This window comes from Aquarana catesbeiana, linkage group LG12 (assembly GCF_042186555.1).
Source record: "Aquarana catesbeiana isolate 2022-GZ linkage group LG12, ASM4218655v1, whole genome shotgun sequence".
Lineage (NCBI taxonomy): Eukaryota > Metazoa > Chordata > Amphibia > Anura > Ranidae > Aquarana > Aquarana catesbeiana.
Genome location: NC_133335.1, coordinates 175021150 through 175037876, shown reverse-complemented (window position 1 = coordinate 175037876; position 16727 = coordinate 175021150). Strand labels below are relative to the sequence as shown.

Here is a 16727-nt window from a genome sequence, read left to right as displayed (position 1 = left end):
ATATGGATCACAATTTGGCCGGTTAATGCTGAACCAGACAAATTTCAGTCTATTTGGCTGGTTTAAATCCCAAAAACTCAAGGCAAATTTTTTTTCTTTTTTTTTTTTTTTTTTTTTTTTTTTTTTTTTTTTTTTTTTTTTCCTTTCTTTCTTTCATTATGCCGTGGGGCTGTGCCTGTACTGCATGGGTCTTTTATCTTATTACTACTTTTTCTATGTAAGGAATTCATAGCAAAGGGGGTCTTGTGAACAAGGTGTGTGTGTGTTTTATTTTTTTTTTTTAATCCTAACTGTTTTTTGTGTCACAATTAATAAAATATTTTGCATCTTCAAAGTTGTAAGCATGTTGTGTACATTACTTGATACAGAGCCCTCTAAAATACATTTTAGGCCTCGCTGGACATTTGTCCTATCTCTCCTAAACGCCTTTCCTTATGGCAGCGGCGTTTTCACAGAAAAAAACGCTTGTGCATCAACCGCTTGGTCGTAAATTCATTTAATTGGCAATAATAGAAATTAGCACTCAAGTGCTAAATGCATGTAGCATTAAGGCATGTTTACACGGTTCAAACGTTTTTCTGTCTGTAAATACCCCTGCCTCTAAAGGCCTATGTGTGCATGGACTCATAGGCTAACATTCAGGGGCATTTATCAGCAGGAAAAAAAAACAAACTCCATGTGTCCCTAGAAGCAGCATTAAAAATGTCCAGTGTGTATGAGGCCTTAAAGTGGAGCTCCACCCAGAAGTGTAAGCTCCGCTTATTTGCCACCCCCTCTGCCACCCCCTCTGCTGCCACATTTGGCACCTTTTCGGGGGGGTACCTGGTTTTGACAGGTACCCGCTCCAATTTCCGGGTGAGTTCGCCACGGTGAAATCATCCGGAGTTTCGGCCCTTCCCCCACCAGGCTATTCACAAATCACAGCGTGCTATGCGCAGTAGGGAACTGGCTGGTTCCCATACCCAAAATGGCAGCAGCAGCGGAGAGCCAATTTAAAAATTGACTGGGGTGACGTCACCGCCTTATTTGTGTACAGGTATGTGTCCTAATATTAAAAGTCAAGTAGCTACAGTATTTGTAACTGCTTACTTTTATTTTTTTCCTGATGGAGTCTGGAGCTCCTCTTTAATTCCAGGTTGTAATGAAAAACAAACAAACAGGAAAGAATAGAGGAGGGGAGAATATTTTCTCAAGGCACTGTATGTGCAGTCATCCTGCAGTGCCTGATTAAATCTTTTGTTACACTGCAACTAGAACAAAGGAAATTCGTCTACTCCCAAGAAAAGAAACACACTTCAGACTGAACCCAGCGTTCTTCTGACTTTGGTTTGGCCAAGGGCCTAGCAGTGTAGAAGACTGTAAGGCAGTGGCTTGCACATACACAGCTTTGCTCTACAGTGTCTGGTGGAAAAACCATATACTATAAATTACCGATTTTTATTTAATAACTGTAAATTAAAGGGATTGTAAAAGGAAGAAGTGTTTTTTTTTTTTTTTTATCTTTATGCATTAAGATAAGATAAAAAACATTCTGTGTGCAGCTATACTTACCCGAGCCCGTCTTTATCCAGCAGTGTTGCAGGAGTGTCTAAGCTGCCCGGGACTCCCCAACCCCCCCCCCCCCCCCCAACTCGGCTCACACTGCTGTCAATCATTCAGCCAATCAGAGGAGAGAGAGGGGGCGGGGCCAGGTCACTGCTCCATGTCTGAATAGACACAGGGAGCTGTGACTCAGCTCAGGTGCCCCCATAGCAAGCTGCTTGCTGTGGGGACGCTCAACAGGAGGGAGGGGCCAGGATCATAGAAGAGGGACCCGAGAAGAGGAGGATCAGGGCTGCTCTGTGCAAAACCAACTGCATAGAGCAGCTAAGTATAACATGTTTGTTGTCTATTTTTGTATTTTTTTTTAAAAGCGAGACTTTACAATCACTTTAAGTATTTTATATCTACAGGACAGTGCTGAGTTCCAACAACATAGTGCAAATATATTGTAGGCAAAGGGTGTTAAAAGTCTATGCATTAAGGTAAAAAAAAAAACTTTTGTTAGTGCAGCACCCTCCCCCTTCCCAGAACCCCCCTTTTTCTTACTGGAACCTGATCGTTCCAGAGATGAAGACGAGCACAGCAGCTCCAGGTGCTCATTGGATAGATTGATAGCAGCAGCCATTGGCTCCCGCTGTTGTCAATCAAATCCAGTGACGCGGGGGGGGGGGGGAATGGCGGGCCGAGTCATGCTGTCTGTGTCAATGGACACAGCAGCAGGATTCGGGAGTGCGCCCGCACGAGTGCCCCCATGGAATGCGACTCTCCGTGGGGCACTCAAGAAGGGGGAGCCAGGAGCGCCCCAGGGGGACCCCAGAAAAGGAGGATTTGGGCCACTCTGTGCAAAACCCTTGCACAGAGGAGCTAAGTGTAAAGCCTTGTTTTTTTAAAAAAAATAAACCTGTTATCACTGTAAGAATCCAAATGTAGGTTTTCTTAAAGGGTAACTCCACTTTTGTGAGAAAAAAAAATTGTCAAAAAAAAAATAATAGAGCGTATACTATTGCAACTAAAGTCATATTGTAATTGATAATAAAAATGACCTTTCCTTTTCAATCTACATAGCCATATTGTATTTTACTGAAAGTTACAGCTATCTGGAGGCATTTGTACACAGATGGTGTACGGAACGCCCCCTACTGATTTTCTCAGGAGTCTGCACTAAGATGCAACAGAATTTTTTTTTTTTGGCATCCCCTGCAACATAAAAGTCATTTTTGGTGATATGCTCCCAAAGGGAAATCACACCTGCCACTTTCCTTATTAGAACCCTGTGCAGCAGTTGATTGAAAACCACTCCCTTACAGATTCACTTTGCACATGGACACAGACAAACGTCTATTTCTCAGAATAACAAAAGGTAGGAATCTGCAACAAAGTTTGTTAAAATCATTGCAATGTACACAGATCACCCATAGGGGGATTTTTTTTTTCTCAACAAAAACGGGGTTACGTTTTAAGTATTCCATTGATATGTTGGCCTTTCCATGCACTTTTTTTTTTTTTTTTTTTTGGGCAGCATTTTGCATTGGTGCTACTGAAGCTTGATGACATAGTCCGTGAAAATCTGGCTTACTTTTGAGGCCCAGGAATCTTCATTGACACTAGTAAAGTTGAAATATTTAGGTGTATTTGTTATTTGATGCCAGTATTTGCTCAGCCTTGAATAGGTTATTACAACCAGGTAACACTAGTTTGCACTGGAACTACTTCGGAACACATGCAAGTCAGTGGGAACGCAGTAGTAGCATGAAGCAGGTTGATAAAGCTTAGGAGGTCAAGTAGCAGTCAGAAGTTGAGCTCTAGGTCAGATGTACCTATCAATGTACTCAGAATGGTCTCAAGTGTCTCAAACTAATGACCAATGCAGACAGAATACACCTGGAAGCATGCTGCATGCATGGGACACCTGTGCATCCCTGTGCGTGCAAACAATGCCCTCACACGGGTGTAGCTGTAATATGCCAGTGTGAATGAGGCCTAATGCTCATTGACAGCACGCCTTATAAACCTAAATACATCATGAGTGGAGCGGCCACAGACGCAGAGAAACGCGTAGTCCCCATTCACACCTCAGCGGTTTTTAGCTTGAAGCCTGAAGCTCCAAAATGCTGGAGGGGGAAAAAAATCAATTATTCTTATGGAGATGGTTCACATCTCCACTCCAAAATGGCTGAAGTTCAAACAAGTTCTGGAGCTTTTTTTTGTTGCTTGAATCGGTCAGATTTGAGCGTTTTTGGCGTGTTTGTATTCCCATAGAAATGAATGGAAATGCGCGTTAATTTTCTGCACAAATGAAAAAAAGTATAACATAGTAATACATAGATGTGAATACACAAATAGCTAAAAATCATCATAAATATGTAATTAATAAATAACCTCTAACCTTAAATTTTAAATATTAAATACTTTATTAATAATAATAATAATAATAATAATTTTTGGGGGGTTAGGGTTTTTAGTTGAATTTTTTTATTTTTTAAAAATGTTATATTTATTGTTGCTTAGTATTTTATTGAATTTATTTATGACTTTTATTTGTGTATTTTACATTTATTCGTTTGTTATTATTCGTATAATAATAAAATAAATATAATAACCCCAACTCCTAATCCTAACCTAAACTGAACTCGAACCCTTACCCTAATGAAAAAACATTATAATAAATGAATAATAAAAGAAGAAATCAAAGCTAATGGAAAAGCTTAAATACGTAGCAACAAATGATGCAACAGATAATAGTTTTCATTATTGGCTAATAAAAAAATGCCTAAAACACGCAAAAACGCATGAAAAAAACTCCGGAAAAGTGTTCAAAGACAGGTGTGAATGCAGCCGTAAACTTTACGCATTTCCTGACTGTCACAGAGACACCATGAAAAGCAATTTTATGTACAGGAAAGGTTGAAAAGACTTGAATTATTCAACAATTATAAGAAGGTTATGTGGTAATTTTTAGATACAAGCTAAGCATAGATCTTTATTTTTTTTCCTTCCTTCCTTCTCGTAAGACTGGATGGGGGGGAGAGAGAAAGCGCTTTGTGATTTTCTGGTTTGTTTTTGGCACCAAACTTGCTACGTTGGTCCTAGTCACAAGGATTTTATTATTGAAGGAAATGGTTGACTTTCCGACTTCTTCTGAAGAGGCAGAAAAAAGATGGAAATTTTGACAAGACTGCAAATAAAAAGGCCAAGGCGGACAATATAGACTACAGCAGTGGGTTTTCTTAGAAGGATTCACTGTGCAGCAGAGCTTGGCCTGCTTCATGTTTTGCCGGTGGATCTTTTCACTGATCATAAATGTGGATTATTCTTTCTACAGGCAGTAATCTTTGTGTGCGCTGCTGAAATAATCTGAAATATCGAATTTATGCTTAATTGTGTTTTTGTGTAGAGATTGACTTTTAAAGGTGAACACTGGCTTTACCTTTTTTTTTATTTTCTAAAAAGTTTAACACTGCCTCTGAATTTCACAGAGATATTAGTTGGAATATCCTCTCTGCTGTCTTTAAAAAAAACAAAAAACAAAAAACCTTTTACAGGTCTTCTCTGTGGCGCCCCCTGCACTTAATTCCCGAGCGGCTCAATGCGAGTTGAATTTCACTCTTTGAAGTTGCACCCTTGGCCCACGTCTTAAAGCTATTGGGTCTCCATTTGGCCAGTCATTTCCTGCAGTATGAGCTTGGTGGGTGTGCTCATTATTTTTTCTGCATCATTTGTGGGCGTTTCTTTTTTCCTCCTATTGGTGGGCACTACCTTCGTGATACAGGACCGTATGCAGGATCTGGGAACACCCCCTCCTAGGTCCCTCTCCTTTCATGTGTACACTAGCGTTGCTTTAGGATTGCTCTTCAAAGAGTATTTTATAGGCGATGAGGAGGCATTGTATCACCACCTCACTGCCAGCTTGAACCCCAAACTAGCACACCACAAACTGGCATCACATTCAGTGGGTGGTACTGCCTACTGAATGTGGCTGTGATACTTTGACATACTGTATGTACACACTCCTCCACTGCCTTTGCAGCATAAGGGGAGCAGCGGGGGGGGGGGGGGGGGGGGGGGGGGGCGGTCAGTAAAACCACAGCTCAATGGTATGGTTTTACTGAACCCCCCCCCCACCACCACCTCTAGTGTAAATGAGGAGCCCCCCCCCCCCCCCTTTTTTTTTTTTTTTTTTTCTTCCCCCTTGTGCTTTGCATTTCACATGAGCACGTATTACCACCTGTTTTACGTGTTGATGTGCTCTGATGCCTTTTCTGTTTTTTTAAATTCATATGACAAAAGCAGATAGGTGTGGTTCCAGACTTTATGGGTGGATTTGGGAATGCCTGACTTGGATTCACAAGCTAGGAATTAGGTCTTACTAGATAAACAGATTGCTAGCAGCAATAGGTTTTTTTTTTTCAAAAGCCTAATAGTAACGTTCTACGTCTTTATGCCTAAATTTTGCTATTGTACAAAATACAGCAATTATTCTGTTTCTAAAAGGTGTTGTGCTCCAGTTAGGTGACTTGTTCCCCTGGACACACTCTCAGAAGAAGCATTGAGAATTGCTTTCTTGGTCTCCTTTCCCAAGGGACTACTTTGAGTTTGTGTCAGTAATCAACAGCAGCTTGTTTTTAGATGTACTCAGCTTGCAGTTGACATCAGTTTGAGATGCTTCTGAAATGAACAGTTCAGTGACAGGTGCAGTTTACCACGTTCTGACCTGCATTTGACCACCTAAGCTTCATCGACTTGCTCTGAGCTGTTTTTTCCATCCTGTAAACTTGCCTGGGGAGGGAGGCATCACTGATGCAAACCAAAGGAAGTTCAAAAGCTGAAATTGGACTGGTTAGCGGTTATAGATCCGCCTGCTCTCATGTGCTGTCGCTCAGAAGTTAGGCAAACCTCATGGGTAATTAGCCTTTCAGTTCCACATCAGGCTCTGCCCACCGCTAGTATAAAACTCCTTGGCCATTCACCCGTTGGTGTGATGGACATGGTGCCTGAGGAGGGCAAGAGTGCACTTGAAGGGGTGTCTGGTTTAGCCATACAAATTAATGTATCTGTCCATGACAGGTACTTGAATAGGGCGCAAGTGCCGACATTTTTGGTGCTGCACCACGACAGAGTTCACACCCTTTATGAATTCTCTGGACTGTATGGCAGAAGGTCCTTATTATCTTGTTACCTGACCTAGTTTAATTTACCTTTTTCACATATTTTATTTTTTTTGTTCAGAATTTGGAAATAAAATTTTTGTTAGCAAGTATCCATGTATGACTGAAAACACGCTTAATGTTATAAAAGGGAAAAGTCCAGGGGTCATTTATCTAAAATATGTCCAGGCCATCAAGCTCCTCTTGGCTGAAGAATAAACCATTGTGAACTCTTTGCCCATCTTGGTTCAAAGAGTAACGGATTATTCAGGGATAATCCAGGCGCCTCTGATACCCTTTTACCTTGAATAGGTTTTAAAAATAGATTTATACTCAAATTTTTTCAGTCTGTTTCACAATTTGTGTCCTTAATAGCTCCCTCTGGCCTTTTAGAGACCCCAGTATTCCTACATTGGTCAGCTTGCATTCAGGGGGTCTATCACATTATTGGTTGAGATAGCTCCAGCTAGGCTCTCAGGTGCCCTAATATATGAACAGTCAGCAAACCATGTTTAGTTTTCACTTTACGTCCCAGTTTTTGATTTCTCAGTGTGGTCTGAGAACTTTACAAAATAATTTGATGGATTTGAACCTAGTATGTAACTGTGCAGCTCTTTTCTGAGCCCGTGGCAGTCTCCTTTCCACATCAGTTTGGAAACCGCTGCCGTAAAATCTTGTCCCATTATTTTAGAAATGTTTCAACTCCCGATGTCTCTCGGCACACCCCAAGCCAGTTTTGAGGTATCTTGGATTATTAGCCATTCGGGATGCAGACAAGCATGTGGTGGAGTGGGTAGAGGCAGATTCTTCCAGTGTCAATTCTAGCTTTAGAAACTAAATGATGTATAGCTAGCAGTAGTTGGTCGCATTCAACTGGCCTTGTTCTGTACTGGTGACAATGTATTTTGTGTAAAAAAGATACCCCAGCACTTATATTTAAAAAGGTAGCACAGACACCTATGTTTAATCACCAGTACAATCATTTTAACATCTCTACTTCAGCGTTTTGACAACAATTCGCATCTTCAGACATTCATCCATATAAGTCAAAGTTTTGACACCTATGTGAATTTCTGCTACCAAGGATGAGCTTCTGTAACTGGAACAGGGAGGTTGTACAATTTTCACAGCTCCCATTTGCCTTTCCATGGCGATTGGATTAACCACTAGTCTAACAGGGCAATTTTTTTTTTTTATAAGTGTTAAGAACTTATTTTTTGCTAGAAATTACTATAAGCCCCTATAATATATTTTCTGAAAGCAAAGACCCTAGAGAATATAATGGTTGTAGTTGCAATTTTTCATATAGCACGATATTTGCCCAGTTATTTTATCAAAAGCATTTTTATTAGGAAAAAACCCCCACTAAAATTTTAGTGCAAACGCACACAATTTTATACCCAGTTTTTTTGGTAAAATGTAAAAGGGGTTCCAACTGAGTAAATAGATACTGAACATGTCAATTCTTAAAAATTTAATTTGTGCATGACCTTGGAATTGCAAAAAATTATGGCACCCAAAATCCTCGATATGTGATGCTTTTTAAAAGCCTTTACAGGTCATCACTTTGGAGTTTACCGTGAATGATGACCCTGGAATTATTGCTCTCACTCCAGCATTTACTATGATACCTCACATGTGTGGTGCAATTGACGTGTCCTTTGGACACAGCTGATCAGTTTGCGGTAAAGGGCCAATCACTGCGGCCCTTTAACATGTGATCAGCTGTGCCCAATAACAGCTGATCATTTGTATACAGACTTGCCAGTTATCGACATTCCTTTCCTCAGCGGCCGTCTGTGTGAGGAAAGGAGAGCCAATAATTGGCAAGGCTGACAGGGCACAGTGAGTACTTTGTTTACATTGATAATCGGGGCACTGATCATCAGCGCTCATCAGTGAAGAATTACTTTTTTTGCAAAATTTTATAACTGAAAGTTTGTTTTTTTTTTTTTTTTTTCTGCAAAAGGTCTGATCTTTATTTTGTAAATAGCACCAAAAGTAGGCTGTGTCAAAAAAAAATAAAAAAAAATTTAAATGTATTTGGGTACAGTGTTGCATGACCACGCAGTTGTCATTCAAATTGTGACGACTCTGAAATCTGAAAATTGGCCTGGAAGGGGGTGAAAGTGTCCAGTATTGAAGTGGTTAAGGTGTTGGTGCTACCAGTGTGGATATAAATGCTGGGGGTAGTTCTGGACACCCATCAGAACTGCAAAAGTGGCTTGGATAAGCTATGAAATATCTTTGACATTACAGAGGAAGCCCAGTTGAATGTGAATAAATGTGAAAAACTACTGTCAGCTATGCTGTGGCCTGGATAAATGAGAACCTTCACCCATAAATTTTTTTTTTTTTTATTATGGAGAATATAAAAAAAATCCTCAGTAAAGTAAAAATTTTAAGTGATAAATATTTGAAATTGTTTCTTGCTTTATAAATCTTGTTCTGTTTATACCCATCACTCAAACAATTTAATTATCTAAATTACAGAGAAAAAAACACCAACAAATCTGTATGAAAATGTATGTTTCCAAATTTTTTTGTCATGGTCATGTCTACCAAAGATTGGAAAACTGCTAATAAGTATATATGATATTTATACATGGTAAAGTAGGAATAACCTTCCTTCTCTCTTTTCTTTTTTTTTTTTTTTTTTTTATCTTTTCGAGTCGTAATTGTACTATTTTATATTTTATAGCCGTTTCGTTTTTTTTTTTTTTTTCTTACAATAGTTTGTAACACATTGCAGTCAGATGCATTTGTTCTTGCCTAGTCTCTGTTGTATTGTTTTTTTGTATTCTCTTGTGCACATGTATAAACAACCCTGGCTTTGATTAATGTTCTTGTGTATGGTTCCGAGATGGAGGATGGGAAGTAATTAAGTGGTTGGCGGACAGCCAGTGTGCGTATACATGTGGGCCTTGTTCTGAATGTTAAAGCTACGGTTGGTATGTCTGACTCTGGGGCTGTTTGTAAAAGGAAGCATATGAAGAAGGGGGGGGGATAGGGGACTGTAGAGGGGGAGATGAAGCCAAGCAAGAAACACGTTTGCATGTAGCCGATCGTCAGTCTGCCCCTGTTGTTTTGGCTGACTTTCAAACCGGAGGAAGAAAAGAAGCTCTGGAGTTAATTGTAACAGGGTCTTCAAGTGAGAATGTTTTGTGACAGTTGAAAGAATTTAAAAGGAAGGAAGATCGGTTTAGTGTCAGATGCAATTACATAATCAAAGCCTAAAGAGTCTGAGGCTGTTGATACCTTCACCCAATCTGGGGGGGGGGGGGGGAGGGACTGTCGAAGAGAGAGCAAGGGGGGAGAGAAGGGGGATCCTCCCTGTGCTGTAAGGGCATTTCCAAATCCAGTGCAGCAAAAGGCCCAAATGAGCTTGCAGGTTGTCCGGTCACCGTCTTGCATAGAGGTTTTCTTGGCAGAGCTACAGGATGAGACGTACGCTTTGCACAAACAACATTCTGAAGCTGAAAGCCTAGATGCAGAGAGAGGCAGCTCTGCGCACAATGTAGCGTTTCCTAGGATGGTTGGGCGTCACCTTTTCTCAGGTATTTTTACTCCCCTGTTAGCCCTCCCCAGCTCTCCTCCCTTCCTTTCTCCTGAGGCCAAAAAAATATTGTTAGCAAATCGCTTTAGCTTTTGCTTTAAATCTTATTATTGCATAATGTCTATCAGGCAGTGCATTCAGAGCTTTTTTTGGCTTCAGTTCAGGCTTTAGAAAATGGCGTCCTCACAGCCGGAGCTCCTCTCCGCTCAGGCGCAGGGAAAACTAGAAATAAAACCCAGAGATTTGTTCTCTGCAAGAGCTTGGGACTTGGTGAGGTTGTTATGATCTTTCCCATGCAAATCACATGGGCTACTGTCTACCGTTTATCTCAAAACGTACTGCTGAACACGACTTTAATTTTCCATACTTTGTGAATAAAACTTCAGCGTAACTAAACGTCTTATCCACATACCTTTTTTTTTTTTTTTTTTTTTTTTTTTTTTTTTTTTTTTTTTTTTTTTTATTTGAGGACATGTGAGAGTGGAGAAGGATTATTAAAAACATTACATTTTAATACTTTTTTTTTTTTAATATTCCCTTTATAGTGGCCTTCAAAGTTTTTGCAGCTGTCACTTAAGAAATGTACTTTTTTTTTTTTATTGTTTTGTTGAAGCTTTACTGCTTACACTGCAGTATTGGCAGCAAAACATTGCTTACATCACTTATGATGGTATTTAGACTGTACAGGATATGTTGATTTTTACATACAAAAAAAAAAAAAAATACATTTATCAGTTGAGTAGAAAGTTAGACTTTTGCCCATAGTATACTGTTAAACTTATAGCCACTTTTTGTTTTATGAGAACAAAATCAAAACTACTGTAAAGAGATGCATTTGCAGGTGTTGAAAATATGTGCATTTTAATTTGGAGAGTTTAAAGAGATGTTTTGTGTTTTTCACCATGTAGTCTGGTGGGTGGGAGTATTTCTAAATCAAATGTCAGAGTTCTAGGGCACATACACAGCAAATTTTTTGTATAGATGCATTTAAATGTAGAGAATTTGATATGCTATGACATGCATTTTTTTTTTTTTTTGGTCCTCTCGTGTCAATAATTAAACAGTAAATACTATTGGCAGTGTAAGGAAACTGTGGACTTGTTCTCTTCATGTGCACTTTTGTGTGTGTGTGTATATACAATCGATGCGTGTAAATTCACCTAATCTGCTAACATATGTTGTAGGAAATGACACTGTTCCACGCTGCATGTTTGCTCATCGCTTTATATAGTGCAACTAAAAGCATCAGAGGGAGAGGGGCGGTGGGCATGCTGGTATCCTTGATTAACGAGTTGGTATGCGAGTTCCTGTTTGTATAGGAGTGCGTATGCATGTGCCCTGGGCTAGACTACATGTAAATCATGTGTAATATATATTTGTGTGACATCATTTGCTGGTATTCTCTTTTCATAGAAGTATGAGCTACCTGATTAATGTTACTTCATTCATTTGTAGTTTTATATGATGGATCTCTGTAGGTTTGTTTTAAAGTTTTATTATCGATATTTGGAAGTCATTGAACAAGGCATTTCTGAGGTTTTTATGACATTTGCATCTAGCCAAAGAGATTGATGATCATCTGCAGTTTCTTGCATTTTTTGCCAGTATATATTTGCATTAAATCTTGCAACCTATATATTTACAGTGAAAACTCTTGTTATAAACACTTCTGTAGCATCCTGAGATTTTCCATTAATATATCCTTATATGACTACTGGATCATATCCTGATGTTCAAAAAACCAGATAGCTAAGTAAGATTTAAAGTGGTTGTAAACCTCAGACATGAAATATGAACAAAGCATATCCCTCTATAGTGTGTACTTGTCTCCATTAAAAGCTCTAAGTGTGATTTTCTGCTTTGTTCCCCTGCTATCAGTATGAATCACTTCTGACAAGTTTTCCTGACACCAAGAGAAAAATGGTGACTGGGAGGGGCCTCCAGCTGATTGACAGCCTCAACTCTGTTCCTGTCAGCTGTGTGAAGGGGTGTGAGTTCGTTCCCTCCAATCAGCTCTGAGCTCTCCTCACTGAGCTATGTAGAGTGTAACTTCAGCTTACCCTCCCCTTTTTTTCTGAACTCTCAGACAAGCTTTATAAATTCAGGACTCTAAACGGTGTAGAGAAGACTGCAGATACAGATGCAACCTATGTAGGAGGATTTGTTTCATCTGTGTATCACCTGAGGATAGTCCCTTCACTGGGTATATGGAATGGTTTACAACCACTTTAAAACCACTTTTAGCACATTATCCTATTGAAATAGGAACTTTGAGAATACAAATGAACAGGAAGGTGTATAGACTGTTATAAATAACTACTTTAGGGATTGTATTTGATAAATATTGGGGTGCTCAAAGAAATTTGTACATTGTTGTTTTTCCTTAGTTGGGTTTCTCTTCTATGCAAGTATAATGACATACATTTTTCATTTTTTTTTTTTTCCCCACTTTTAGATCTCGGTTTTAGTGGTCTCGGCGACCATTATGAAAATTCTTATTGGGGGCCGCAGCCTACTATCAGAGGTGAAACCAGTTATAGCTGGGATAAAGTGATAATAGACAGGACTGACAAGGAAGCGTGGCCTTCCATTACGGGAACGGAGACTGAATCTGCCTCAGAATGTACTACAGACACTGATTCCGCCTCCAACTGTGGCTCGGAGAAAAGTAGCATGGCTACAACGAGTGCCCAAGGCACCTTCACTGGACATACAAAGAAATCGAATGGCAATAATGGCACCAATGGAGCACTCGTCCAAAGCACTTCTAACCAGAGTGCCCTTGGAGCTGGTGGAGCAAATGGGAATGGAAACTTATCCAGAGTTTGGGGTGCACCTTCAGGCTCCAACTCTGGCACTGCTCACTGCTCCTCCAGTAGTGGTGATGGAAAGGTGGACAGTATGATTGGAGAGAGTAGGAGTCAGAACTGCTGGGGTGCTTCCAACACAAATGCCGGCATTAATCTTAACCCTAATGCCAACCCAGCTGCCTGGCCTGTCCTTGGACATGAAGGAACTTTGAATGGAGGTAATCCTTCCAACATTTGCTGTCCAGTCAGTGCCATAGGCCAGAATATCGGCAACCAGAATGGAAATGCTGCAGGTACCTTAGGTGCTTGGAGAAGTTTGCAGTCACAAGAGAGCACAGAACCACAAACGTCCACTTCTCAGAATGTGTCTTTCAGCATACAACCTCAGAACCTTAACACTGATGGACCAAATAACACTAACCCCATGAATTCTTCACCAAACCCCATTAATGCAATGCAGGCAAATGGACTGCCCAACTGGGGAATGGCTGTTGGAATGGGGAGCATCATCCCGCCCCACCTGCAAAGCCTTCCTGGTGCTAATGGTTCAGTTTCTCAAGTCAGTGGGGTTGGTGACAGCGTGGGCAGTTCAGTGTGGGGTTTATCACCTGGTGGCCCTGCTCCTGGAAACAGCAGTTCTGGGTTCAGTCAGGAAACTGGAGATACTTCTAATACAGCTGTAAGTGCTAAACAAAATGGAGGACAAAAAGATGGAACTGTAGTGAATGCATGGGATTCGGGCCCACCTACCAGTCCAGGGGTCTTAGCTTGGGGTAGGGGTAGAGGTAATGGTGGAAATATGCATTCTGGACCTTGGGGTCAGCCGAGTCGTGGCACAAACAACATGAATGGTGAATGGGGAAAGTCTCAAAACCAGCATTCCAGTAATGACATCGGTGGAAAAGGGTCAACAGGGTGGGACAGTTCTAGTATTACCATTCAGAATTCTCCACAGCAGGGAAGTGATCAAATGAATTCTAGGGCCAAATCTGCATCATCTAATGACAGAGGTAATGACAATGCTGGAAATCCAAATGAAGGAAGAGGGGGAGAAAGTCAGCGTGGGGACAAGGGAATAGCAGATCAGGGGCAGATGCAATTGCCAAGACAAGACCTTGATCCAAGGGTCCTCTCCAACACAGGTTGGGGACAGGTTCCAGTTAAACAAAATATAGCATGGGAATTTGATGAATTTCAGAGGCCTGTAAGAAAAAATATTGGAACAGAAGCTTGGGGATCTACAAACACGCAGCCTTCAAACTCAGGGGGGAAGAGTGAAGGGTCCATCATGAACAGTACAAATACCTCTACAGTATCAGGATGGGTCAACTCCTCCCAACCTTTACCTGCTTCTGTTAATGCAGGCTGGGTGGAAAGCAAAGCGCCAAATGGTCCAGGGGGATGGGGAGATCACGCAAGCTCTACTGTTGTCAATGCTGCTGCCAAAAGTGGTCACGCTTGGAGCGGGTCTGCTAATCAGGAGGAGAAATCTCCTACATGGAGTGAGTCTCATAAATCCAAACCCCAAGGCTGGGTAGAAGGACAGAAACCGAATACTGGCTGGACAGCAGGTGGTGGAGACTGGAATGATATGCCACCTGTTCCAGCACATATTACCGATGGAAAGAAAAATGGAACTGGGTGGGACACAGAAGGCAAGTCTGCAACAGGGTGGAATGATAATACACGGCCTGGGACCAGTGGGTGGGGCAATGGCACAAGCACCAAGGCCAATTCGGGTACAGGTTGGGGGGAACCTTTGAAATCTCCTCAGCAGAACTGGGCCAGCAAACCCCAGGATGTGAGTGGTTGGGGAGGAGCTGCATCTGTAAAACAGACTGGATCAGGGTGGGGTGGAGGACCAGTGCCAGCACCTCCGCCAGCTAAACAGAAAGACATAAACCCTGAGTCCAGTGGTTGGCAAGAACCTTCACCACCGTCCATTCGCCGAAAAATGGAAATTGATGATGGTACCTCAGCTTGGGGAGACCCAAGCAATTACAACAGTAAAACTGTAAACCTGTGGGATAGGAACAACACAGTAGTTCCGACTATTCCCTCAACTAACAGCAACACCACCCCAATTACTCCCTCAAATGCCAGTTTGGTTGAACCTCAGCCACCTCATCAGTCAAGTGCCCAGCAGAATCGGTCCCCACTACTTGGTCCAGGTAAATTATGTTTTTATTATCTACTGCATTTATTACTACATTAGTTTTATTTCCTGCCAGAAATCCTTAAAAAGCTGTTTAAAATCTAAAATAGCACTGGATAACTTATGTTAAAATAACTGCATCATACTGCTACTCTTGTTACTTCTGTCAGAGTAGACATGCTAATACATCCAAATATACTATATTGGTACTAGCAGGTGGCCGACTTTTGTGATAAATTTTTAAGACATCGCTTTTACATAACTAAAATATATATCCCTACTTTGTGGTGATATTTATATGTTTGTTAATGACAGTTTTCGTGTTTGACTTTTTTTTCTACATCTCTTTGCCTTTCAGTCATATTTGCTGTATATCACCAAGCAGATTAGATTGATTTTTAATTGTTGGTTCCAAAGGTAACTTCCTGCTTGCAAGCTAAAAACAGGTCATATAGCTGAATTCTAATTCTAGGCAAAAAGTGTTACAGAGAAAAATGATCAAGTCAGAACTTATCTTATTTTTTTTCTCCTCTGTTACATGTATTTCTGGGCTATCTTCATAACGCATACTCACCTGTACAGTGAATCCAGCATTGTCACGCTGCAATCTGCTGTTTAGGTGACCTAGCCTGAGCCCTCACCACCATCTTGGTCCTCTACAGCTGGCTGACTTTTTTGGGCTCAGATAGCCAACTGCTGACACCCCTGACCCTGCCTCTGGCCTGTGTGCCTGGTGCCGCAGCCCCTTGGCAGTTTTGATATTGGTCTCCCAGGAGGCTGCAGGACTAAGTACATGTCAGCGGGGGTGGGACCGGAAGGAAAATAAAACACAGGAAAAGAAAGTAAAAGCTCTTGAAAAAAAAGGGGGGGGGGGGCCAGGTGGGCTTAAATAGAATGAATTCCCTTTTGAAAGTTAGGCCTTGTTCACATTGGCATATTTTAAGTGTACACCTGTGTGAGGGCCATGTTTTGCCTGCATGGGATTTACAGTGCAGGCAGTCCTATCTATGTTAATTGGGACGCAGCAGTGCTCCCAGTTTGACATCCGTTTGTCTGCATTCAGGGACACCGTGCACACCCAATGTGTGTTCAGAGACCCGAACAGCTGCTGCTTGTGCAGCCACTGCATCCCAATTAAAATGAATGTGACTGCCTGCACTGGACGCACAGGTGTTCCTGGCACAGCCCCCACACGGCTGTATGCTGAAAGTGGTTGTAAAGGCTCAAGGTTTTTTACCTTCATGCATTGAATGCATGAAGGTAAAAAACCTTCTGTGTTCATGTCCCTAAACTTAGACAATGTGTGTTCAGTGACCCAGACAGCTGCTCCAATACTTACCATAGCTCCATCTCAATCCAGCGATGTGCATGAGAGCAGCAGCTCTTTCTGGGTATCATACTCTTCATTGGCTGAAACAGCAGCAGGAGCCATTGACTCCCACTTCTGTCAATTACAGCCACTGAACCAAAGAGGAGAGAGCGGGGGAGGGACTGAGTTACGCTCAGTGTTTTGAATGGAC

General features: G+C 41.3%; 1 protein-coding gene across 8 annotated transcripts in view; it reads left to right on the top strand.

Moving 5' to 3' along the window:
* TNRC6C (trinucleotide repeat containing adaptor 6C) overlaps nt 1-16727 on the top strand; it is a 519199-nt gene that overhangs the window by 420359 nt on the left and 82113 nt on the right. For 6 of the 8 annotated variants that reach the window (XM_073606232.1, XM_073606237.1, XM_073606234.1 and 3 more), the window contains one exon: nt 12698-15223. In XM_073606232.1, the coding sequence (XP_073462333.1) occupies nt 12698-15223 (2526 nt within the window). Of the gene's footprint in view, nt 1-10010; nt 10244-10489; nt 10513-12697; nt 15224-16727 lie in introns of those variants that run through there. The other 2 variants (XM_073606238.1, XM_073606239.1) reach the window with 2 other exon arrangements.